Here is a 27376-nt window from a genome sequence, read left to right on the forward strand (position 1 = left end):
AAGTTTAGATATATATATACGGATCAAGTAAAACAAATTTTTTGAGAAGTATAATCTGAAAAAAAGCCAAAACTTCATACGCATGAAGAGCCGAAGTAAGTACCGGAGATACAAACGCGGTCTAGAAATACTTAACATATATTTACCCTAACACTCTCCACCACCCTGCAGGACACTTCAAACCAATCTCCCTGGCGAGGGGGCGGGACTTCGCGGGCCGTGGGAGCCCACGGCCGGCGCGCATACTCCTTACGCGGCGCTGGCTCCAGTCGCCCGAAGCTCCGCCCACTTGGGCCGCGAGGGCTGCCGGGAAGGCCCCCATCTTCCTTACGCGCGGTAGGCCAGCCGGCGGCGCTGGGAAGTGGAGACGTTGTTGTCGCTGTTAGTGTTTTTGTGGCGTGGCTCTGTGGGACCGGGACCTTAAAGGTGAGCAACTCAGGGTGGCATAAGAGAAGTACAAAAGGATATGCTTTGCGTGGCTGCGGCGCATTCCCTTTCCTTTCTGCCTCACGCCGGGTGCGTCCACTCCTTTGGTCCGCATGTTCCGGGCGAGCGCCGCGTGGGCCGCAGCCCGAGGTGGCGCGCTGGGCTGGCCGCGGAGGGGCGCGGGCCGCGGCAAGGTGCAGAGCTGGCCCGAGAGGAATGCAGGAACCGGGGTTTACCGCACGTGCTGGGGTCGGAGCGGGCCAGTGGTTGCTTTGGGACTGGACTCAGGCGGGTTCTTTGGACGGAGGCTGCCGGCATTCCCACTGCGTCTTCGACCTCCTACCTTCTCCGTGTTTCGGTGTCGCCGAAGGTGGACGTTTCGGGCAGTGTTTTCAGTTTCTGAGGTGGTTGGCTGTGGTGAATCGCCGGAGGCGCCCTTGGATCCCGTGGGACCAACTGGAGGTCGGGGAATGGGGGCCGCAGGTGTTCCTCTAGCGTCATCTCTCTAGGGTCTTTAGTGTCCCTCGTTCACTCACGTCAAGGATTCTGTGCGAAGTGAGAAAGTGTAGGTAATATTTAACTTCTAGATGTACATTATCTTGTGGAACGGAAGTTTCAAAATTGGGTAGGCCAAAGAAGTCTTGTAACGACGGAACAGTTCTTATCTGTTTCATCCTTTGCTTTGTAAGGGACCCTAGATCATGGTAATAATTTAGGAATGTAGGTTGTGGTCGGCAAACAATGCATAAGATCGAGCAAATTTTGTAGTGGAATGGCACCATACAAATACCTATTATAGGAGCTTCCAGTGTGCATCCAGATTACTGCATAGCAGTTACAGTGTGAAAAGCGGTAACTTGAAGAAGTGTACCAAAGATAGTTCACTAGAGTCAACTAGTGGCATCTATCCTTATGAGTTCTTACAAATATATTTTTGTAAATGTGGATGACTGGGTGGTTTAATAGAGCACTGGAGGCAAGTCATTTCAAGTCAGAAAACTTGGTTTGTGCTGCCTAGCAAACCAGCCTCACAACCTCACTTTTTCCTTCAATGCCAATGTCAGGGAAGTGAAACAGGAAACTGGTTGTAAGGCTAACCAATATATTGGTGAATTCGGGGGCATACCCCCAGCTTAACATTATTTTAGTGCCCCCAGATTCTTAAATTATCACGTGTTCCTTAACATACAGATTTTAATCTAACCCTGATGGTAATATTTGATTTTTTCAAGTATCATTATGATACTTAATCTTCGCTGATAAGTTTTTGGTAAGTCAGCTGTGAGTAATTTTAAAAGACGTGCAACCCACGCCAAACAAATAGAACTGAGATGGATCGAAATATACTGACAGATGGTGATCTGCTTAAAGCTGGACATGGTCGGTAAGGAGTTGAATGGAGTTTTTGCCCAGTGCTTTCTTGATCAGCTAAGTGAAGATAACTACTTGCTTTGTTATAGAGATGGAAACGTGATTTACTGAAAGGGTTGCAGATTATCTATCCTTTTCAATGTTCCATCATTTATTCCAACATTCTTTTGTTGAAATTTGAGAATTGAGTAGAGAAATTGAAACTGTGAAATTAAAAATGTTGATTTTTTAGAAAATAATTGATAGCTTTAAAACATTCTTCTAGTCTTGAGTGGTATGCAAAAAAAATAATGACCTCTTTATGCCAATTTGGGAAAATTTGCAGATAGCCACAATGGCTGAAAATGGTGATAATGAAAAAATGGCTGCTCTCGAGGCCAAAATCTGTCATCAGATTGAGGTAGGATTCTTGTGATATTAAGTTGCAAAAATGCGCTCTTTCTTTGAAAGGAAATGTAGAGCCTCAAAACAAATACAGAAGGAACATTTAATTTCACTATGCTGACCTATTAAACATTTCGTGTAGAGTATTAAACATCTGGTTTGTCTTTGATACTTGGAATTAGATGAACTCACAATAGTGTAGAGTTTTGTATTAGTGAAATCAGTTTATGAAATCCAAAACCTGCAAACCTTTCAAAAGGTAACATTATAGACAAATGTTACTTTTTTGCTTTCCTTCCCCAGTTTATAAAGTGAGGATAATAGTACCCTCCTCCTCCTAAGGTTGTTGTGAAGATTACATTAGTTAATAAAATGTAAAACATTCAGAAGAGTTCCTGGCACATAACAAAGTAAAAATTCTTTGTAAAGCAACTTCTCTGTTAAATAACACTTTATCTGTTTGAAGGTCCTAGTAGATTTGCCTGCCCAATTAAGCTAAGTTCTGGGCTGTTACAACTTTTAACAGAGTGTCTTATTTTTTTTTAATGTTTATTTTTGAGAGGGAGAGAGCAAGAGTAGGGGAGGGGCAGAGAGAGAGGGAGTGTCTATTTTCAGTCAGCATTTTTTTTGAACTTAGGTATTATATTTAAATTGAAGCTTTTCAGTGTCCATAATGGCTCTGTGGGAAATTATCTCTTAATGTTTTCTGTTCTTACCGAGGAACTTCAGATCATATCATTTGGTGGTTTTTGCAATTCTCAGAACTTTTTAAGTTGCACTTCTCTGCCATTTAAAATATCCTGTGCTACAAGTTTTTGTACTAATTTCATTATAATTTTTGTGAAGAAAAATTACAAACTTCAGTTTATCATTTAGAAAGTACAAAGATGTGTATAGACAGAGTTAATAATGTCCCTTCCACAATCTGCCACCTCTCAAATTCTGTTCTCTTGCAGTAATCAAAGTTAAAAACCTAATGAATACCCCTTCATACTTTGTGGTCAGTGCTCACACTAACATAATTCTTATTTCCTTCCCTTTCCCCATCACACATGGATGCATTTTGGGGGAGTAAAGTTTTGTGTCCTCAGTTATTTACCCAGTCCCCTGTTTGATGTAGGGTATTTCTATTTTTTTAGCTGTAAGAGTTCTGTGATGAATATCTTTATATTATAAATCTTGGTAAAAATGTTCACTGATAAGGAGATGTTCCAGCTCAAGCGTTATACACATTTTTTAAAACCTTTGATACTTATTGCCAGTTTACATCTCCACCTGCATGACCATTTGTCTGTGTTCAGGACAGTACTAGGTATTCCCGTTTTTAGAATTTTGGCCAGTTTGTTAGGTGAAAAGTGTTATTTTTATATGTTTAGATTACATTCTTAGTAATTTTTTGATGTCCTTTACCCATTTTTCTATTAGGGTTTTCAGAGTTTTTTCTTCACCCTTGATTTATAAGAATTATTAACAAACTTCTTTGTCTTTTACATTTTAGTTACTTTTGGCATTCCAAGTAGTCATACCTGGGTCTTTCCATGTATAGTTTTCTTGTCTGTTTTGCTTTTATACTGAGAAATAGTGTTTTTATGCTTAAATAAACACTTGCCTATTTTTTTTAACTTTTAAAAATTAGAGAGATTAATCAGTTTATTCCAGTTCTTTTTATTTAACAATCTGTTCTTCACACACTGATTTGAAACAAGAGGCTTCTCATATACTAAATCCTTAACTATGTTTTTAAAGACTTAATAGTCTATTCACATATCTGCTAATTACATTGTTTCAGTAATAAATTTTTGGTTTTATCTTTTTAATTTGTATTGTAAATGTTTCATTATAGTATATTTGGGAGAAAATGTTTATTGCTTCTTAAGTTATGACATGTATTTTTAAAGAATAGAACATGGTGATGTAATGGTAATTAAAAAAACAGCTTCAGAATTGGAGTCAATATTATACAGTGCTCTGAAATATAATGTAATTATCTTGCAGTATTATTTTGGTGACTTCAATTTGCCACGGGACAAATTTTTAAAGGAACAGATTAAACTGGATGAAGGCTGGGTACCTTTGGAGATAATGATAAAATTCAATAGGTAAAAACCTTTTTAAAATCATCTTTAGAGTTTTCTGTTAACAAGTGCTACTATGAAGTTTTATGATCCTTTTATATATATTCTTCAGGTTAAACCGTCTAACAACAGACTTTAATGTGATAGTAGAAGCATTGAGCAAATCAAAGGCTGAACTCATGGAAATAAGTGAAGATAAAACTAAAATCAGAAGATCTCCAAGCAAACCCCTCCCTGAAGTGACTGATGAATATAAGAATGATGTAAAAAACAGATCTGTGTATATTGTAAGTAGGCCTTTAACAACGCACTTAATTATATCTTAAATATATCTTATTTAGAAAAACCATTTGGTAGAGTGGATAAGGATAAAGACTCAGGAATCATAGCTTTACCATTTACTGTGTGTTCCTGAGCAATGTTCCTAACCTGTCTCAGCCTTATCTTCATAAACGAGGAGAATATTTTTTACTTTATAGAACTATTATGAGAATTAAATGAAAAAAACCCTTATATACCATTGTACAAAATCTTGGGCATGTTGTAAGCACCCAGTGCCTATCAACATCTTATTTATCAGTAGCCAATCTTGATAGTAATTTTCTTTAGCATCTTAATTTTTTTAAGTAAATTTTTTTTTCCTGGAAAATGTCAGACCTACAAAGGTAGATTGACTGTATAATGTACCATTATCCAACTTCAGTTATTAACACACAATTAATCTTGTTTTATCTCTGTCCCAAGTAGATTATTTTGAAGCAAATTCTAAATTAGTCACTTTTATTGCACTGGAGTACAGTGGCTCTTAACTAGAGCTGTTGTTAAACATTTAAGGGACAGAGGGAGATGGATATGTGTATCCTTGGCTTGGTTTCAAGACAGAGTGAGTCAGAATTTCTGATAAATTGTTTACCTGAGAAGTCATTTGTCCATTTCTTTCTACTCTTCACAGAAAGGCTTCCCAACTGATGCAACCCTTGATGACATAAAAGAATGGTTAGAAGATAAAGGTCAAGTACTAAATATTCAGATGAGAAGAACATTGCACAAAGCATTTAAGGTACAGTTGTATGATATTAACAGACTTTATCTAGTTGAAAAATATATGGGACATACCTTTTTAAAAAGGGTTTTCTTCCCCTTTTCATAGGGATCAATATTTGTTGTGTTTGAGAGTATTGAATCTGCTAAGAAGTTTGTTGACACCCCTGGCCAGAAGTATAAAGACACAGACTTGCTAATACTTTTCAAGTAAGTCTTTATGCTGATGTTTCTTTTGGCTGCTTAGTTATATGGAGTTGACACATTGGCATATAGAATTTGGAATAGCATCTCCTGTAAGGACAATATTTTTAGTATCTTTGGGCATTCCTTGATAAATACTTGACATTTGCTCAGTGGAAACTACTAGTCCTTTGAGACCTTAAGTGTTTTTTAGTACCTTTTCACTGTTAGCAGTTAATAAAGATTAAGTTTTAGTACTTATTTTGCATCTAAAACGTATAATCAAGTTAGATAGTACAGTTTGGGCTTTTGGTGTGGTTAGAGAATCAATCCCTGTACAATTTCCAGTCTGTTCTTAGTTCTCATAGTCTATACATGTCTATATTTGTTAGTACAAAGGACTATTTAATATGGATTTGGATCACGTTTTTGTTTTTGAGAGAGAGTGCCCACACAGGGGAGGATGAGGGACCCAGGGAGAGGGAGAATCTGAAGCAGGCTCCTTACTCTGGATGAGCCTAATACGGGGCTCAGTCTGAGATCATGATTTGAGCCGAAATCAGGAGTCAGAGGTTTAACGTACTGAGCCACCCAGGTGCTCTGGACCACATTCTTTAGTGTGTGTGTATGTGTCAAAAATTGGGACAAACCAGAGCGTTTTGTGGTAAAGTTAGGCCATTGTCCCCTACTTTCTCATTACGCAGTCTTTTAAATGTCATGTGCTAAATCTGATGGACTTAGAGAAAACTGATGAATCGTGCAATCAGTGTTAACCCTCAAAAGTATTTTTTAATGTAATTTCCATAATAGATCTTATTCTTGGGTTTCAGAGATTGTAGAATTTTCTCCTTTTGTGAAAGTAACACTGTAGAAAATTCTATGAAACATTAAAGAATTTACATAACTTCTAGTTTACTTTTTTTCCTACACATGAATGAGAAAACCAGTGTGAGATTATTATGGTGTTGGGTTTCTTTTTGTTCTGAGATTAGATGGTAGTGATGGTTGTGCAATTCTGAATATACAAAAAAAAAAAAATTGAGTTGTAGACTTTTAAAAGTTGTAAGTTTTATGGAATATGAATTGGTTTTTAGTAAAGCTATTAAAATAAGTAACTTCCTTGACATCTTTTGAATTTTTAGGTAATTATGTTGATAGAAAATGTAACATTCCTTCCTGTGTTTAAATCACTCAAAATAATTTGCATCTTATCTTTGTTCTCATGAACTCAGTCCCTATATTTTGTGTTCTTTAGGGAAGATTACTTTGCAAAAAAAAATGAAGAAAGAAAGCAAAATAAAGTGGAAGCTAAATTACGAGCTAAACAGTAAGTACGTTGAGCCAGTCATTTTAATTCCTTGAAGGTTTAACAGGGATAGAGTTAATGGTTCTGGGAAGTGGCGCTTGATGATGAGTTCTGAAATGAGTAGCAGATTTTTCTTTTGCTAGTGAAACATTGAGATCTTAAGCTGCCTTGATAATCTGGGGGCCACATTATGTTGCGTTCCAGCCTTGAACAATCAGAAAACTTACGGACTGGCTTTGATTACTAAGCAGTGTGTGATCGTGATCGAGGTTAACTTTATCAGGATTTAATTTTTTCGTGCAGTAAAAGGAAACGTTCTAACATTTCTTTTGTAGAGAGCAAGAAGAAAAACAAAAGTTAGCAGAACATGCTGAAATGGTAAGTATGTATTATTGGTATCCAAAGAAATCATTAATTCAAATTTATGAGACTAAAAAGTGAGGACTTTTTGAGGCATGTCTATAGTTGTTATTGTACGAAAGTCATAGCCCAGTAATATTGCCTAAAATCGTGATTTATCCAGAGAAGTAACTTAATAACTAGATTTATTTATTAACATATATACCTAAGTAAATATTACTTGTTGAAGAAATTAAGTTAAAATCAAGCTGTTGTGGAACAAGGGATGACATAGGAAAATGCACTGTTAAACTACTTCAAAATAACATTTTAATTTATAGCCTTTTCCATGTATTAGGTATAGAGTGGTTTAAGCCGTTTGTGGTTACTTTTAAGAAACTTCTTTGTTGCTTTGTATGTTTTTATAGAAATCTCTAGAAGAGAAGATTGGCTGCTTGCTGAAGTTTTCAGGGGAGTTAGATGATCAGACCTGTAGAGAGGATTTGCACATCCTTTTCTCAAGTCATGGTGAAATAAAATGGATAGACTTTGTCAGAGGAGCAAAAGAGGTTTGGAAACATTCATGTGCTTTTTAGCAATCAGTTTAAAAATCCATAGAAACTTTTGTTTTTTATTTAGTTTTTAAATGTTTACTTCTTTAGAGAGCGGGGGACAGAGCATGAGTGGGGGAGGGTCAGAGAGAGGGAGACACAGAATCTGAAGCAGGCTCCAGGCTTTGAGCTGTCAGCACAGAGCCTGACGTGGGGCTCGAAACCACGAACTGTGAGATCATGACCTGAGCTGAAGTCAGACGCTTAACCGACTTTGCCACCCAGGTGCCCCGAAACTTATCTTTTAGAAGACAACATTAGTAGAAATAATATAATTTTTTAATTAATGTGTTTATGAAATAGTTTTTACTTACTCATTTACTTTCCATTTTGTTACTGCCATCACTGGATGTGATGTCTGATACTTTCTGAATTATACTATGAATAACTGTTGATGTTAGTGACTATGAGTTTTGTGGTAACTTCCTTCCTGAAGTTTAGTAAAATTCATTGAAACTGGTAATGGCATAGAAGATTTGCAAGGTAGGAAAAATAACTTGAGCAAAGGAATTAACTATGGATCTAAAAAAAACCTTAAGGGTGTGGCTTTCATTGTCTGTCTTTGGTATAGGGGATAATTCTTTTTAAAGAAAAAGCTAAGGAAGCACTGGATAAAGCCAAAGATGCAAATAATGGTAACCTACAATTAAGGAACAAAGAAGTGACATGGGAAGTACTAGAAGGAGATGTGGAAAAAGAAGCATTGAAAAAAATCATAGAAGATCAACAAGAATCTCTAAACAAATGGAAGTCAAAAGGTCATTAGTTCCGATTTGTCTTTGACCATTGGTTATTTTAACTCATTTCCTTGTTCAGAGACACTGACAAGAGATTTAAAATATTTCTTAATGGATTTCTCATTATGTTTCTATAGGTCGCAGATTTAAAGGAAAGGGAAAGGGAAATAAAGCTGCCCAGACTGGGTCAGCTAAAGGAAAAGTACAGTTTCAGGGCAAGAAAACAAAATTTGATAGTGATGATGAACACGATCAAAATGGTGCATCCGGTAAGTTTTTCTAAGTCCTTTGGTACTTTCATGAGAAATTATTTGTGGGAAAGGACAGCAATGTGGGTTTTTCAACTTCTGTATAGTGACATTCTTGGACAGTGATTTTACACAAGTTATCCTGTTTTACAAGTAGAAAACAAAGATGTTTGGAAGATAAGTTTAGAGAGCAGAAGATCTGTACTAAAGGAAAAGCCTTCTCATTGGTGTTGGGAAGTTGTTTTTAAACAGAACTATTTTTGATAATTATGCTCAGTATTAAAATAGAGTAATGCCTATATAGTGAACATAACAAAAATTCTGTTATTGTGTAGGACCAGCAAAAAGAGCAAGAGAAGAAACAGACAAAGAAGAGGAACCTGCATTAAAACAACAGAAAACAGAAAATGGTGCTGGAGACCAGTAGTTTAGTAAAAAAAAAATTTTTATTCATCTTAATTAGGTTTTAAGCTGCTTTTGTCTTTAGACGCTTTTAAAAAGAAAACCGAATTAGGTCCACTTCAATATCCACCTGTAAGAAAGGAAAGTTTTTTGTTGTTTAACTTGTCTTTTTTGTTATACAAATGAGGATTTTTTTTAATGTATAGTTTTGTTTGTGTTATTTCAAATGATTTAAATATCAAAAGATCTTTCCAGTAAATTGCCTTTGTAATATGAGAATGTATTAGTACAAACTAATAAAATATGTACTATATAAAAAAGCAAAAACCTAGTTTTTTTTTATTTTTGTGTCTAAAGCATATGAGAAAGAATTTACTTAAACCAGAATATTGGCTGTTTTCCCATAGATAATTATTCTATCTCCTGCTGGCTTTATGTACTCGGGCAACTTGTTAACACTGGAAACACTCATTGAAAAGTTCTTCAATAGCCAGAATCAAGAGACTTACTGATTTCTTTTTATGAAATTTGTATGATGCTGGCAGGTCATATCGCAACTCTATAAAACAAAAGTCATCTAAGAATAAAAATTACATTTCTAAACATTTACCACCCCTGACATATAAACATACATTCAAGAAATTAAGAAGTACTTAAATTAACCCTGGTAAGGAGAACATTTGACTTGCTATTTCCCTGAGATTAGCTATGGCTAACTGAGGTTGGCATTTTTGTTATTTTGGTCATTTATACCATAATTTGAGGTTATGGGGAAGAGTGTGAAAGGGTAACAGTTGGGGTGCTTAGGTGGCTCAGTCAGTTAAGCGTCCGACTTTAGCTCAGGTCATGATCTATGGTTTGTGGGTCTGAGCCCCATCTTGGGCTATGCACTGACAGCTCAGAGCCTGGAGCCTGCTTCAGATTCTGTCTTCCTCTTTCTCCACTCCTCCCCGTTAGCACTCTTTCTCGAAAATGAATAAACATTAAAAACCAAAACGGTTGAACAAAAAAGAGATAGTACCTTTCTAATTTTAATTTCCTAATAATCTATAGCTGGCGATCATAATCATGCTTATTTTTTAATTTCTTCTCTGGATTTTAATATTGGTAGTAAGTAATTATTTTCCTACTAAGCTCTCAAATGAAAATCCATTTTTCATAATCTAAGAAATAACGTAGGTTCTCCAAACAACACTTTTAGAGGGATGGCAATGAGACAGCCTATTCTTCACGTTTCCCAACATAAATTCTAACTCTATAGGCTACAGCTCTCAAATTTTAATGTGCAGTCAATCATCTTCAAATCAGATCTTTTTGAAATGTGTATTTCAGTAAGTCTGGGTGGACCCTAGAATTATGCAAGACTCCTGTCCCAAGTGATGTCAATAGTATGGTCTGAGGACAACATTTGGAGTAGCAAGGCAGTGGTTTGGTATATGTGGAATTGTTTTAAGGTGCTCCAGGTTGCATATTCTAATACCTTAAACTAGGTATAGAATGACAGTATTGGGTAAATAGGAAGACTGTATAATTACATTACTAATTATTAATAATACCTGATCTAGTTACATGGTTAATACCACAGTGCTAATCCTGGACAGTTTATTATCAAATAAAGATATTTCCCCTATTGTATTCTTATTTCAGGCCTTCCGAATTACTTGGATTTACAGTTAGCTCCTAGTTACAGGTTCTGCCCATTTTGATGTTTGTGAATATTACCCAATTTATTAATAAAAATGTATCAAACATTTACAGTGTGGATGATTACATCTTATCCCCCACTAAAAGAAAAAAGCTTCATGTTCTTTGACTTCAGGGACAATTAGAAAATTGAAATAGAAAAGTAATCGGGGAGCCTCGGTGGCTCGTTTGGTTAAGCATCTGACATCAGCTCGTGATTTCAGTTTACACGCCCAGTAGGGCTCTGTGCTGACAGCTCAGCCTGGATCCTACTTCGGATTCTGTGTCTCCCTCTCTCTCTCTGCCCCTCCTCTGCTTGTGCATGTGCGTGCTCTCAAAAGTAAACATTAAAATTTTAATTAAAAAAAAAAAAAGTAATGAGGCATAATCTGGTGGTATTTTCCATGAATGGATTTCACACAGGTCTGACCCACTCCAAGCTCAAGCTCTTAAGTGACTACAATGCTATATATTGTTCTGAGCCCGGTGTGACCAAATAGTTGGGTGCTATTATAAATTTTCAGTAAAATGCATAAATTGAGAGTTTTAGCCAAACACTCTACCCTGCCTTTGCTTCATTTCCAACCCATTACCTATTACTTCATTTCCATTACCCATCACCTAAACTGAATTTTGCTAAACTGAAAACATATTCTATGATATCTTTTCTCAGCATCTATATACAAAATCTGGTTGGGCTGATATATATTGTCCTTAAATAATTAGGATTTAGATTTGTTTTGTGAAAAACTTAAAAAATTGTCTTACCTGCAATAATATCTATCTTGATTTTCCATTCTGTAGCTTTCTTTTGAATATGCTGAAGATAACATGTTAATGTGAGCTGATTTTTAAAATAAGTTTTTGAAAATTGCTTTACTGCTAATATTTCATATTGAGTTCTCAAGCTTTTATATTTCATTAGGCCCTTAAAATTTTTTCAACTGGATGGGTAGTATTTTGAAAATAAGAAACCAAGCCATTTCAATACTGTAAGTGTCGCGGTGAGTACAGTAGTATAGGTGGTAAAGCTGAATTCAAGTACTTTGACCAGGACAACACAGGGAAACCATAGTCTGGATATGAACCTAGGCAGTCTGGCTCTACAGTCTGTGTCCTTGATCACTATGTTATATTGATAATATACCCAGTGTTCTAGAATACATCTTACATACTCCCATATGTTACATGCTGGCAAGAAGAAGAATGGAAGAGGTAGGTTCTGAATTCAAATCAGTTTAGCTCCAGGCTCAGTGTTCTTAAAAATCAGGTCTTACTGCCTCCCTCATGCATACAAAGGGACAATGGGAGTACCAGGACTTAGCTAACTAGGACATATTATAACTGTAGTTATACCACACTTCATAGTCTCTTTCCTGGTAACAGTTCCTGCCTGAGCAAATCTGTGGCAAAAGAAGTTATGTAAGGCTGGGAGAAAGCTAATCACAAATGCTAGCTACTTAAAGGGAAAATTCAGTTTCTAAGTGCCAGATGTTTATAAAGGTCAGGAGAAATAGATACCTTGGTAATTAGTATTCACAACAAATCCTTAAAAACAGTCATGAATTTTAAATTGACAATATCATGATGATTTGAACTTACATCTCTAGTGGAGGATTTGTGTAAAGAGTACACTGCTGTTCTTGCCATTTCCAAAGCAGTCTTCAGAAATGCCATATCTGTCCCTGTTAAGATAGAAAAAGCTCCTATTTACATTATATATCTGTTATCAAAATAAAAGATTAAATGACTACCAGGTATTAAAAACTTTTTTTTTCCAAATTCCAAAATAGACACTTCAAATTGTTCCTTCAAAAAGACAGGACACAAATAAGTAAAATATCTAAATATCTTTTAAAGTTGATAGAATAAAACTAGAATTATACTATCTTGGTTAAATAAGGCTAAAGTAAAACTTTTAATATTCCAAATTAACAGCTTTCAAGGAAGTAGAGAACAGGAACAATAGTAATCAGAATCAGATGGGGGCTGGAGGGAAAACTTTTCATATCTTCTTACCAACTTCCTATCCTCCTTGCCCAAAGCATACACAAAATAAATAGCCAGAGTCCATCACTGTTACTAATGGATACATGTTGAAACCCTCATGTGTTAAGGCATCAAAAAGAGGTTTTTAGAAGCATAACAGCCTTGGGGTGCCTGGGTGGCTCAGTTGGTTAAGTGTCCGACTTTGGCTACGTCATGATCTCATGGTTCATGAGTTTGAGCCCCACATTGGGCTCTGTGCTGAGAGCTCAGAGCCTGGAGCCTGCTTCGGATTCTGTATCTCCTGCTCTCTGCTCCTCCCCCGCTTGCACTCTGACTCTCTCTCAAAAATAAATAAACATTAAAAATTTTAAAAAAAGTATAACAGCCTTTACAGGATTATTATAATCATTCATAATGGTTAGGTAAGTCATTCTTGAAAGCACAGTATAAATAGTAAATGAGTAAAAAGACTATTCACTTAGTACAAATAGATGAAAACAAAGATTGAAAAATTCGATTCCCTAGCCATGCATTAAAAAATTCAAATTGTATGGGGCGCCTGGGTGGCTCAGTCAGTCGAGCATCTGACTTCGGCTCAGGTCATGATCTTGCGGTTTATGAGTTCGAGCCCCACGTTGGACTCTGCTGACAACTTAGAGCCTGGAGCCTGCTTCAGATTCTCTCTCTCTCTCTCTCTCTCTCTCTCTCTCTCTCTCTCTGCCCTTCCCCCAACTCACACTCACTCTCTCCTTCAAAAATAAATACACATTTAAGAAAATTTTTTTAATTGAAATTGTACTAATTATATAGGTAAGAGATGGTTTATTTAATGAGTAGTGATAAAATCATTTAGCCCAATCAATAAGAAAATGACTTTTAAAACTTGCTTTTCTAACATACAGCAGTACACATGATTCTTGTTACTAACCTTTATTATTTTTGGTCCCAAAGGGAGGATTCATAATTACTGTATCAAATGACTTGGACATTCTTTTAGATAATGAGCACACATCACACTGAACCATGTCAACATTTGTTAACTCAAACTCCTCCACATTCCTATTAAATATTTCCAATGCATCTTCATCTATGTCAAATCCAACACACAGCCTATAATACAAAACACAAAGAGTGACTACTTATAGCTCCCAAGTCAAAACAATGACAAAATCAAAACCATATACTTTTTTAACCCAACTGTCAAAGTAAGAGTGAGTATTGCCTTTCAACAGCATGATTTCCCAACCTGGCAAGGGTTGGAAACAGGTGTGTATAAGGGAGGCATCTGATAGCTGATGTTAACCATTTTGTGTTTTAATTTTTTTGTTGTTTTTCTGCTCATTGATAATGTACTCAGTATCAGATTCTTGCTCCCCTCATCTCATAGTGTAGAGTCTCATAAATATAATTCAGCTAATTCTACTTATGTTTCTTATTAAGGCCATCCTATACCCAAACATTACATACAGGATCACCTACCCAGCTCCTAACATTGCAGTTCCGATGCTAAGAACTCCACAACCACATCCTAGATCTGCAACCACTTTATTTTCAATGTCATCATATGTATTATGGATTGTATACAGCATACATGCTAAAAGATAAAAAACATATTAGGAAATAAGAGCAAGTTGATGACCAAAATCCAATTCATGTAAATGACTAACATAATTTCTTGTTTTGCATTATTCCTTCCCCAAATGGTGTTCCAGATTATTTTTAAAAACAAAGAACAATAATGCACACCAGTGGCTCCCAAAAACTACTCTGCTGACAATGCCAGGAATGACAAAACTCAAAATAAAATAGAAAAATAAGGTTAAAATGTTTTTTCCTCAGCCTGTTCAAAACATTGCCATACACACATATACATTAGTTCTTTATTTGATGTTGAAATGTAAATAGGTTTAAAAAATGTCTTTGTCAAAATATCAACTTGGCAACCCTGTGTCAGTCTCCAAACTGTTTTGAAATTTTACTGATCTGTGAAATCTGTAAGTTGGGGAGCCACTAATATTGAACAACATTAACATTAAAATGGCACAGAACTTTTTGGCAACAAGTTTGTTACTAGAACACAGGTACCCTAAGTTCAAGATAGAATGGGAAAGGAGAAGTCCTATATCCACAATATAGCTTTTAGACACATATACTCATGATCTACAGATATATATGCATATCTACTAATGAGAACTAATAAGAGAACTGAGGAGCACAGCGGAAGCTGCTGAGATCAGAAAGCAATCTTTCAAATACACAAAGATGTGGGATATATACTAAAAGTTAAGCGTGAGTAACACCACTGATATCTCCCTGTGGATATCTGAACCCAGCAAGAATTACTGGCCATCACTGATGCCCTAGGATCCAGGGGTTTTATGAAAAACACAATTAGAGGGATATTGCAGTCTGACTGCTGTCCCAATTACTGCTGCAGGTGTTAGTGACTTTGAGCTGGTATCTCAAAGAATTAGTACATCCACGTGCATGGTACACCATGGGTATGAAACATGGATTAAAAAAAAAAAATTAGACTTCACTAAGAAACCCTACAGCCAGAATACATTAAAGAAGTCATCTAGGAGCACCTGGGTGGCTCAGTTGGTTTAGTGTCCAACTTCAACTCAGGTCATGATCTCACAGTTTGTGAATTTGAGCCCCACGTCAGGCTCTGTGCTGACAGCTCAGAGCCTGGAGTCTGCTTCAGATTCTCTGTCTCCCTCTCTCTCTGCTCCTCTCCCACTCATACTCTGTCTCTCTCTCTCTCTCTCAACAACAACAAAAAAAAAGTCATCTAAATTGAGAAAATAGGTCTTAACCCAGACACAGTTTTGTGCCAGTTTGCTTGGAGTTCTGACAATACTTTGGAGTTAAGTGCAGGTATGCATGTATTTTCCTTGATTTTCATTGACTGCTTAGAAACAGAACTATGTTGGAGCTGGCAGGGATTCCCAAATTAATTTTCCTAAGACTCCTCAGTGACTCTGGTAATAGATTTACTAAATATGAATATTTTTTCCTGTTTTCTCCTGTAGTCCCAATATCAATCTCTTACATTAACACTGATGATTCTGGGTCATTAAAAATTGAAACGCATCCTCATCCTTATAGCACCTATTCTGGATTTGTTAAACTCAGTCCTTTGGCTACCAACCCTAGTATTCATTCATTGTGTGAACACGACCGAGAAATTCTTTACCCTCAAGGAGTTTATAGTATAAAGACAGAAACAAACATTAAAATGATGTCTGACAGTGTTAAGGGGTGTGCAGAAAACTAAACAGTAAAACAATAAAGGGGGGGCTGTCTTTAGCTGCAGTGTCAAAACAGTCCTCTCTAACGTGCTATGCAATCTCAGAGCAGAATTCCTCTAGACGTTCTTTGTATTCAAATAACTTCTATTTTCATTATGGAGTAAGTAGACGGGACTAACCCTGGGAAGCAAAGACCTGGTCACCAGCCGCCCTACCTGCAATGTGCGGCCTGGTAGGATACTGTTCTAGAAGTAGCTTGGGCTTTTCGAATCCATCCACTTGTTGCAGGCGACTTTCTAGTTCCTTAAGCCTTAATTTCTTCATTTTTTTTTTTTTAAGTGTGGGGTCGCAGGATTTACCGGCACTGGATCTGCAGAGAAACCCATTTAACCTGCATCTCCCCCCCCATCTACCCCCGGCCCCACGCCCACGCCCACCCCCACGCCTTTTTTCATTGCCGCTGGCCGGGGCCGGACTGGGGAGGCAGGGAGCAAAGCGCACACCCAGCCCAGGCTGTTCAAGCTTTCCTTTCAGCGCCAGCGGCAGGCGGAGCCTGGGGCCAGCCTCCGATCCGCCCGCAGGTTATACCGAGCCGATCTCGGGCCCCTCGGAGACCCGCAGCGGCTGCAGCCCGGAGTCAACACAACGCTCCTCGCGCCGCGTCAGGGCGCTCCGGGAGACTACTCGCGCCTGGACCGGGGCCGGAAGCGCTGCCACGCACGCGCGGCCGTGTCCGCTGCCCGGCGGCCCGGCTCCGAGCTGCAACCGCGGCCCCGCGGACGGGTTCCGCTGGCGACCCGGGAGCATCACCCACCGGTGGACGCCGGTAGAGCCGTCCCTTCTCGAAGCTACGAAACCGGACTCCGCCCCCTCTCACAGGGCCAAAACCCTCTACCTTTCCTTGAGTACCTGCAGGCCCCCAAAGGATGAGGGAAGAAAGGTGAAAGCAAGGGGGAAAGTCACGGTGGCTTGGTGTTAACACCTGGTTTTTAGCTCTGTCTTCCAGTCTCAGGAGGCCCGTCTCAAAAAGTAACAATTTCCACTTACCTTTGCCTCCTTGGCCAGTCTCATGCCCTACTTTGTTTTACATTCGTTTCCCTCTTTTTAGGTTACCTGTGTCACTTAAGTTGAACACTCACAGGGTGGTGATGTAAGAAAATGTAAGGAAGACAGTTTAAATGAAGGAATGGGTAGTGTGTCAAATGAAGGGGAGGGGTCAGCTTTCATAGACTAGAAGCAGGAAGCAAGTTGTGGTGGATTGTGAAATGAATGGAAGTTTAGAAATTAGAGCCAATGTGAACAGTTCTTAAGAACCGTCGCTATGAAAAGTGAGAATAGTTGGTGCTAAGTAAGGTTGGGGGAAGGTTGTTTTGTTTTGTTTTTAACGGTGGCAGGAGACATGAGCACACCTAAATTCAGACAGGATAGCGCTTATAGAAAAGCAGACGTTTAAAAAGGACAAGAAGAAAGGACACCTGGGTGGCTCAGTTGGTTCAGCATAGGACTTCAGCTCAGGTCTTGATCCTTCCGGTTTGTGAGTTGAAGCCCCAAATAGGGCTGTCTGCTGTCAGTGCAGATCCCGCTTTGGATCCTCTGTACCCTCCTCTTTTTGCCCCCCCCCCCCGCCAATAAATAAACCATTAAAATACAAGAAGGATATTGGAAGGAGTTAGAATCCTGAAAAGATGGGATCCTGTGCATAAGTGAAAGAATTGCCCTTAATCTGGAGAATGGCCATGCTTCGTTATTAAAGGAAGGGAAACAAAAGGAGTGGATGGATGAGGATGTGTGAAAATGAACTAGAGAGAGTGGTGTCTGAAGCTATTTCCTGTGAAGAATAAAACTCAAAGTTACCTGTTATGAAGATTAAGGGAATTAAGATATGTAAAGTTCCTACTGTGTAAAGCTACCACATAAAATTGTCACATAACAAATGCCCAATAAATGTTAGTTTTTGTTAGTGGTGGTGGTGGTATCTATTGAGGAGGAGGTGGCTAGAGTAAGGAGGTGGAGCCAAACGAATGATTGAAACTAGCCCGGTATGTGGAAGGACAATGAATTCATCTGAAGTTGAAGGCAATTTTTTTCTTTCTTTTTTTTAAAGATAAAGATTTTACTTTGAGATAATTGTAGATTCGTATATAACCATAAAAAATAGTACTTAGAAGTGCCTGGGTGGCTCATTTGGTTAAGCATCAGACTTCAGCTCAGGTCATGATCTCATGGTTTGTGAGTTCAAGCCCCACATTGGGCTCTCTGCTGTCAGTGCAGAGCCCACTTCATATACTCTGTCTCCCTGTCTCTCTGCCCTCTTCCTGCTCATTCTCTCTCTCTCTTTCTCAAAAATAAACACTAAAAAAATAATACTTAGAGATCCTGTGTATCTTTGCCCCCAGTTTCCCCCAATAATTATATTTCATAAAACTATAGTATGGTATTACAAGTAAGATATTGACAGTGATACAGTCAAGACAGCATTTCCTTTACCACAAAGATCCATGATGTTACACTTTGGTAGCCACACCTACTTCCTTCCAGCCCTCCATAACCCCTGACAACTATTAATCTGTTCTCCATTTCTAGAATTTTGTCATTTCAAGAACTTTATATAAATGGAGGCATACAGTGTGTAAACTCTGGGGAATTTTTTCACTCACCATAATTCTCTGGAGAACCTTCTAAAGTTATGTGTATCAACAATTTGTTTCCTTTTATTGCTGTGGTATGCATGTACCAGGGTTTGTTTAAACATTCACCCACTGAAGAATATCTGGGTTGCTTCAAGTTTTGTCTATTACAAATAAAGCTGCTATGAAAATTCATGTACAGTATGTGTGTGAACATAAGTCTTAATTTCTGTTGGATAAATGCTCAGAAGCACAATTACTGGGTCATATGGTAAATCCATGTTTAGCTTTTAAAGAAACTCCAAACTTGTCCAGAGTGGCTATATCATTTTACATTCCCACCCATCATATATGAGTGACCCAGTTTCTCTGCAGCCTAGCCAGCATTTAGGGTTGCCACAATTTTTCTTTTTAGCTATTCAGTTGGTGTATATTGATATCTCATTGAGGTTTTAATTTGCACATCCTTAATGGCTAATGATGTTGTACACTTTTTCATGTGCATATTTACCACCTGTATATCCTTTTTGGTGAAATGTCTGTTCATTTCTTTTGCCTATTTTCTTTTAATTTTTATTTTTAGAGAGAGAGCACAAGTTGGGGAGAGGGGCAGGAGAGAAAGAGAATCTCAAGCAGGCGCTATGCTCAGCACGGAGCCTGACGCAAGGCTCAATCTCACAACCCTGGGATTGTGACCTGAGCTGAAATCAAGATTTGGAAGCTCAACTGACTGAGCTACCCAGGCACCTCTCTTTTGCCTATTTCTTTTTTTTTTTTTTTTAATTTTTTTTCAACGTTTATTTATTTTTTTTGGGACAGAGAGAGACAGAGCATGAACGGGGGAGGGGCAGAGAGAGAGGGAGACACAGAATCGGAAACAGGCTCCAGGCTCTGAACCATCAGCCCAGAGCCCGACGCGGGGCTCGAACTCACAGACCGCGAGATCGTGACCTGGCTGAAGTCGGACGCTTAACCGACTGCGCCACCCAGGCGCCCCTCTTTTGCCTATTTCTAATTGAATGTGTTTTCTTTACAGTTCAGTTTTGAGATTTGTTAATATATTATAGATTCTTGTCCTTTGTCAGATATGTGGTTTCCAAATATTTTCTCTCAGTTTGTAGCTTTTTTAAATCCTTTATGGCAGAATAAAAATTTTCAATTTTAATAAAGTCCAGTTTATCAACTTTTCTTTTCATGAATCAGTCTTTGATGTCAAGTCTAGGAACTCTTTGGCCCTAAAACTCAAAAAGATTTGCTCCTATGTTTTTCTGTAAAGGTTTTATAGTTTTCTGTTTAATATTTAAGTCTGTGAATTCATATCAAATTATTTGTTATATAAAATTTGAGGTTTCAGTAGAGTTTTTTTTTCTATGAATGTCCAATTTGCTATAGCACCATTTGTTGAAAAGGCTACACTCTCTCCATTATTGATTTGTACCTTTGTCAAAAAAAAGTTGAGTATATTTGTGTGAGTCAATTTCTGGATTTTCTACTCTATTCTATCAACCTGTGTGTCTGTACATCTTCCAATACCACATAGTATTAAACTGAAGCTATATAATAAATCCTGAAATTAGGTAGTTTGAGTCCTTCCACTTTATTCTTGTTTTTAAAAATTGTTTTGGGGCGCCTGGATGGCTCAGTCAGTAGAGCATGTGACTCTTGTTCTTGGGGTCTTGACTTTGAGCCCCATGTTGGGTGTAGGGGAAAAAAAAAGAAATAATTTTAACTTTTCTAACTCCTTTATCTTTCCATATAGATTTTAGAGTAAATTTACCAATATTACAGAAAATGTTGTTGGGATTTTTATAGGAATTGGGTGAAACCTATATATCAGTTTGTGAAGAATTGATGTCTTTACTACATTGATTCTTCCAATTCATGAATACAGTGTCTTTCCATTTACTTAGATCTTCTTTGATTTCTTTCATCATCATTCTGTAGTTTTCTGCATATAACTCCTATACATGTTTTGTTAGACTTATGCTTAAGTATTAATTTTTTTTTAATGTTTATTTTTGGGAGAGGGGGAGGGGCAGAGAGACAGGGAGACAGAGGATATGAAGTCAACTCTGTGCTGACAGCAGAGAGCCCCATGCAGGGCTCAAATTCACCAACCATGATATCATGACCTGAGATGGAGTTGGGTGCTTAACAGACTGAGCCATTTAGGTGCCCCCATTAAGTATTTAATTTTCATTTTGAGCAAGTGTAAGTGGTCTTACATTTTAAATTTCAGTGTTCAAATGTTAATCAATAATATATAGAGGTATAATATGTTTATCTTGTATTCTGTAACCTTACTAAACTTACTAGTTGCAGGAGGTTTTTGTTTTGTTTTAGTAGATTCCTTAGAATTTTCTGTGTAGAAAACCATGTCCTCTGAAGCTCAGGACAAATTTATTCCTTTCTTATTTGTATGCATTTATTTCCTTCATTAGCCTACTGCACCGACTAGAACTTCCCATGCTATGTTGACTGAGAGTAGTAAGAGTGGACGTTTTTGCCATGTTTTCCGTTTTTGGGAGAAAACTTTCACTTTTTCACCATAAAGTATACTGTTAGATGTAGGTGTTTTGTGGGATGTACCTCATCAAGTTGAGGGGTTCCCCTCTATTCCTAGTTTCCTGAGAGTTTTGATCATGAATGGGTGTTGAATTGTGTCAAATGCTTTCTCTATATTAATTGATATGATCATGCGATTTTTCTTCTTTAGTCTTTTACTTTGGTGGGTAACACTGATTGATTTTCAAATATTGAAACAGCCTTGAATTCCTGGAGTAAATCCTACCTGGTCAGGATGTATAAATTCCTTTTTATACAGTGTTGAATTCTATTTGCTAATATTTTATTAAAGGTATTTGCCTCTGTATTTATGAAGGTTATTTGTAAGTGTCTTTTTTTGTACTGGCTATGTCTGGTTTTGGTATCAGGGTAATACTAGCTTCATTAAATGAAGTGGAATACATTCCCTTCTCTTCCATTTTCTGGAAGAGATTATATACAGTTGGCGTTAATTCTTTAAGTGTTTGGTAAAATTCTAAAGTGAAACCCTCTGGACCTGGAAATTTTTGAGGAAGGGAATTTTTAAATTACAAATTTAATATTATTAATTTTAGGGCTATTCAAATTAGCAGTGTCATGTTGGGTGAGTTGTAGTAGTTCATGTTTTTTAAGAAATTGGTCCATTTTGTCTAAATTATCAAATTTATGTGTATAGAATTGTTAGTAGTATTTCCTTATTATCCTTCAGGGTCTGTAGTGGTATCCTCTGTTACAGCTCTTGCTGTAGTCAGAAGGGGGTGAAAGTTGTAGGCTCACTATGTGGTCCTCACTGACATCTGGTGGTTGGAGGATGGGAGAGAGCCTTTGTACAACCTGAGGAAGGTAGAAGTCTAGGCTTCCCCTTGGGCCTTTGCTAGTGTGGATATGGGTGGGACCAGTGTCTTTTGTGGTGTTTGGCTGGAGTAGAGTGGTTGTTGTTTAAGAGTTTTCTGTCTTGCTACGCTACCCCTTTCTTGGTTCTTTGGCTAGAGAGAGAAGCTTTTGTTGCAGCTGCTCCTCTTGGCATTTATGAACTGCTAGCTTCTTTAGGCCCAAGTCTGGAATATAATGAGACAAAAAGAATACACAGGGAACTCACCCACTGTGTTCTTCCTTGGATCTCAAGGTTCTTCACTGGTCTGTCTTCTTCTCTTCCCTTTCAGCGTCTTCTTATGTTATATATATAATGCCCAGGCTATCTATCTATCTATCTATCTATCTATCTATCTATCTATCTATCTATATTTGTCATTTTTAAGTACATTTACACACTGACCAACAGCACTATCCACTTCTAGAACATTTTCATCACTGCACAAAGAAACCTCATACCTATTAGTAGGAATTTCTCATTCCTCCTCTTCTCCCAGTATCTGACAACCACTAATCTGCTTTCTGTTTGTATGTATGGATTTGCCTGTTCCAAACATTTTCTATAAATGAAATCATGTGTCCTTTTGTGTCTGGCTTATTTTTTTTTTAATTTTTAATGTTTATTTATTTTAGAGAGAGAGAGAGCAGGGGAGGGGCAGAGAGAGAGAGGGAGACACAGAATCCGAAGTAGGCTCCAGGCTTTGAACTCTCTGCACAGAGTCCAACACGAGACTTGAACTCACAAACCATGAGATCAGGACCTGAGCCAAAGTTGGATGCTCAACTGACTGAGCCATCCAGGCATCCCTGTGTCTGGCTTCTTCATTTAGCATAATGTCTTTAAGGTTCATTCATGTAGTATATGTCAGAATTTGTTTCCTTTTGATGGTTCCATGTTATTGTATGGATATACCACACTTTGCATATCCATTTATGAATTAATGGACATTTGGGTTGTTTTGACTTGTGGCTATTGAATAATGCTGCTGTGAATATTCATGCACAAGTTTTTGCAGGAATATATTTCAATTGTCTTGAGTACATAGCTAGGAGTGGACTTGCTGGATCATGTGATAATACTATATTAACTTTTTGAGGAACCGACAAAGAGTTTTCCACAGTGATTGCACTATTTTATATTCCCACAAACAGTGTATGAGGGTTCCAATTTCTCCATATTCTTATGAACACTTGTTATTTTCCTTTCCTTTTATTTTATTTTATTGTTTTTGTTAAGGCCATGACGTGGTAATTCAGTGTGGTTTTGATTTGTGTTTCCCTGATGGCTGATGATGTTGAACATCTTTTCATGTGCTTATTGGCCATTTCTGTATCTTCTTTGGATAAATGGTAATCCAAACCTGTGCCTACTTTTACATTGTTTTTGTTGTTGAGTTGTAAGAGTTCTTTGTATATTCTCAATACTAGATCCTTACCAGATATATGATTTGAAAATATTTTCTCTCATTCTGTAGTTGTCTTTTTACTTTCTTGATAGTGTCCCTTAACATAATGCAAAAGTTTTTAATTTTGGCAATGTCTAAATCTATTTTTTTCTTTGGTTGCTTGTTCCTTAGGCGCTTATCTAAGAACCTGTTGCCTGATTCAAGGTCACAAAAATTTACATCTATTTGTTCTTCTAGAGTTGTATATTAGGTCTTTGATCTATCTTGAGTAAGTGAACACTGAAATCTCCATAATGGTGGTAAGAACTTAAGAAGTAGAGGAAAGCTGCTTTTCTACTGCCAACTCTTTTATTTTATTTTATTTTATTTTATTTTATTTTATTTTATTTTATTTTATTTTATTTTATTATTTTTTAAGTTCATTTATTTATTTTGAGATAGACAGCAGAGGAGGGACAGAAAGAGGGAGAGAGAGAGAATCCCAAACAGGCTCTGCACTGTCAACACAGAGCATCACCTGGGGCTTGAGCTCACAAATCTTTTTAAAATGTAGGTACAGGGCGCCTGGGTGGCTCAGTCAGTTGTGCGCTAAACTCTTGATTTCGGCTCAGGTCATGATCTAACCGTTCATATGTTCAAGTCCCGCGTGGGACTCTGTGCTATGTCAGCATGGAGCCTGCTTGAAATTCTGTCTCCCTCTCTCTCTGCTCCTAGCCCACTCATGCTCTCTCTTTCTCTCTCTCTCTCAAAATAAATAAATAAACTTAAAAAAATGTAGGGGCAAGATTGATCTGTATAGGACATTGATAAGGAGGGTTAAAGAGTGATTTAAATGGATACCACAAGACTTTTGGGAAATACTTTTACCACATCACCAGGAGACCTCTTTGCTTAAACTTTAATTGATGGATTAGTAAAATTTACTTTTGGTTCTAGGTAGTACACACTGTTCTAATGGTAACTGGGAGCTACATAAAATGTGTGATCCCTTCTAGTAGAGAGTTAATGATTTGCTTGGGGGAACCAACAATAAACAGTTGAAAAGTTTAGTAACAACTACTAGCATCTATTAGAGTGGCTAAAATAAATTAGGAAAAGAAGAAACTCACAATACCAACTACTGTAGAAAATATGGAGCACCTGGAATACTCACACTTGGTTGTGGGAATGCAAAATGAGTTAGCCTCCTTGGAATGGTTTCACAGTTTCTTATATAGTTAAATATACACTTATCATATGATTCAGCAATCTGACTTGTAGGTATTTGAAGACCAATGAAGATACACGTCTACATAAAAGCCTTATGTATAGATGTTTATAACAGCTCTATTCAAAATTGTCAAAAACTATAAACATCCCAAATGTCCACTGACTGGTGAATGGATAAAATGTGGGACACTCATACATGCCATACAATACTACTCAGCAGTAAAAGAAAAAAAGAACCCTTGATAAATGCAACAGCATAGATAAATATCAAAAGCATTGTGCTAAGTAAAAGAAGCCAAACTAAAAAAAACTACATATTGTATAATTTTATTTATATAACACTCTGAAATCTATCAGAGAGGAATACAAATTAGTGGATGCCAAGGACTGAGTTGGGGAGGGATTGACTATAAAGGGGTATGAAAACACTTTTTGGGATGGTGGACTGTGGTGGTTACATGGTCATGCATTTGCCAAAATTCATAGAATACCTTAAAAGGGTCAGTTTTACTGTATGTTAATTACAATTTAATAAACTCAATTTCACAAAAAAAGTTTAGTAACAATATCAAACCAGTCATTTATACATTAATCTCACAGTTTTCAAGCTTTTTTGTGTCAGGATAGTTTTCTTTAAAATGATTCAGGACCAGGGCGCCTGGGTGACTCAGTCGGTTGGGTGTCGGACTTCAGCTGGGGTCATGATCTCATGATTTGGGAGTTTGAGCCCCGCATGGGCCCCTCTGCCCACTTTGGATCCTCTGTCTCCCTCTCTCTCTGCCCTGCCCCTGTTTGCATGCGTGCCTGCACGCACTCTCTTTCTCAAAAATAAATGAACTTAAAAAAAATTATTAAGAACCTCAAAAAGCTTTTGTTTATGATGGGTTATATTTACTGATATATTTATATACTGATATACTTATATTACTGGAAATTAACACTGAGAAATTTAAAAAATTCATTAATTTACTTAAGGCAATAATAATTCCATTAGATGCCAACGTAAGTAACATATTTTGTATGAGAAGTAACTGTGTTTTCCAAAACAAAAAACATTAGTAGGAAGAAAAGCATTGATTTACATTTTTGTAAATCTCTTTAATGGCTGACTTAATAGAAGACAATTGAATTCTCATATCCATTTTCACAGTCAGCTGGTTGTGATATGGTTTTTTTTATTGAAATATCTGAAGAAAATCCAATTTGACAGGGATATTTAGTAGAAGAAGCTAGGAGTAGTTTCATTGCTTATTCAGATGATTGTAGATACTCTTTTATATGATGCCACAAGTTGAAAGCAGTAATATCTTGAAGAGCAGCTGTAATGTGGAATCTTAAGCTATCAATGAGCTACAATTCATTAGACTATGTTGGACTTAAAAACTTGTTTTTAATGTTTATTTATTTTTGAAAGAGAGAAAGAGAGAGACAGAGTGTGAGCTGGGGAGGGTCAGAGAGGGAGACACAGAATACAAAGCAGGCTCCAGGCTCTGAGCTGTTAGCACAGAGCCTGATGCGAGGTTTGAACTCATGAACCATGAGATCATGACCTGTGCTGAAGTCAGATGCTTAACTGACTGAGTCACCTAGGAGCCCCAGTCTATGTTGGACTTTAAATAATAATGTTTTACTTATACATGATTTTGTAACATTATGCGTCAATCATTTAGAAAATATTGGTTCATTGAATTACCCAAGTCTTCTGACATATTTTGTTACACCATATCAGAAATCACATTTAATAATATCACCACCAATCTACCCAGAAAAATCTTTAAGTAATGGAAAGACTGTCAAGCTCATGGTAGCAGATGTAAAACTTTTTAAATATTAATTTTGTCTTGAAAAATCAAATTTTTTTTTTTTTGGTAAAAAATACTGCCAGGCGTTTTTCATGAAATGACAGTCTACTTCATCCATTTATCAGAAAATGACAGCCAAATATGAAGTCTGAAAAACCGTATTTTGTCAATCATGCTTTCAAGTAAAATTGTGTGATTAATATCCAGAATATGTAGAACTCCTACAATTCAATAAGAAAAAGACAAAGAAGCCAATTCAAAAAATGGACAAAATATTTGAGTAGACATTTCTCCAAAGAAGATATGGAAATGGTCAATAAGCACATGAAAGGATGCTCAACACCATTAGTCATTAAGGAAATATAGAACAAAACTACTGTAAGCTTATGCCCAATAGGATGCCTATTATCAGTAAAATGGAAAATAACAAGGATGACATGGATATGAAGAAATTGGAACCCTGTGCATTGCTGGTGGGGATGTAAAAGGGCAGCTGCTGTGGAAAACAATGTGGTGGTTCCTCATAAAGTTAAACACAGTGTTATCGTATGATTCAGCAATCCCACTTCTAGTTACATACCCAAAAGAATTGCAAGTAGGAATGCAGATACTTACACAACAATGTCCATTTTAGCCTTATTCACAATAGCCTAAAGGTGGAAATAACCTACGTGTGCATCAACAGATGAACGGATAAACAAAATGTGGTCTACACCTACAGAAGAACACTTTTCAGCCATAAGTAATGAAATTCAGTTACATGCTACAACTGGATGAACCTTGAAGACATTATGCTAAGTGAAAACAGCCAGACACTGGGGCGCCTGGGTGGTTCAGTTGGTTGAGCGTTAGACTTCCGCTCAGGT

General features: G+C 37.3%; 2 protein-coding genes across 6 annotated transcripts; one reads left to right on the forward strand and one right to left on the reverse strand.

Moving 5' to 3' along the window:
* Nucleotides 1-319: 319 nt before the first annotated feature.
* Nucleotides 320-9450, forward strand: SSB (small RNA binding exonuclease protection factor La). The gene is made up of 12 exons (XM_030325727.1): nucleotides 320-426; nucleotides 2123-2197; nucleotides 4177-4280; nucleotides 4369-4543; nucleotides 5209-5316; nucleotides 5407-5507; nucleotides 6736-6807; nucleotides 7122-7164; nucleotides 7554-7694; nucleotides 8308-8494; nucleotides 8611-8742; nucleotides 9057-9450. The coding sequence occupies exons 2-12, from the start codon at nucleotides 2132-2134 to the stop codon at nucleotides 9146-9148; spliced, it is 1221 nt and encodes a 406-aa protein (XP_030181587.1). The 5' UTR covers nucleotides 320-426; nucleotides 2123-2131; the 3' UTR covers nucleotides 9149-9450.
* Nucleotides 9181-16746, reverse strand: METTL5 (methyltransferase like 5). Of its 5 annotated transcripts, none has more exons than XM_030325728.1 (8): nucleotides 16638-16746; nucleotides 16265-16419; nucleotides 14275-14389; nucleotides 13724-13905; nucleotides 12409-12491; nucleotides 11575-11626; nucleotides 9633-9682; nucleotides 9181-9253 (listed from the first exon to the last, which is right to left on the reverse strand). In XM_030325728.1, exons 2-8 carry the CDS (start codon nucleotides 16371-16373, stop codon nucleotides 9215-9217), a joined length of 630 nt encoding a protein of 209 aa, XP_030181588.1. In that variant the 5' UTR covers nucleotides 16374-16419; nucleotides 16638-16746; the 3' UTR covers nucleotides 9181-9214. The 5 variants fall into 5 exon arrangements, with proteins under 5 accessions (XP_030181588.1, XP_030181590.1, XP_030181591.1 ...); XM_030325730.1 differs by having other exon boundaries at nucleotides 16553-16733; XM_030325731.1 differs by lacking the exon at nucleotides 11575-11626.
* Between the last annotated feature and the right edge of the window lie 10630 nt (nucleotides 16747-27376).

This window comes from Lynx canadensis, chromosome C1, assembly GCF_007474595.2.
Source record: "Lynx canadensis isolate LIC74 chromosome C1, mLynCan4.pri.v2, whole genome shotgun sequence".
NCBI classification, from domain to species: domain Eukaryota; kingdom Metazoa; phylum Chordata; class Mammalia; order Carnivora; family Felidae; genus Lynx; species Lynx canadensis.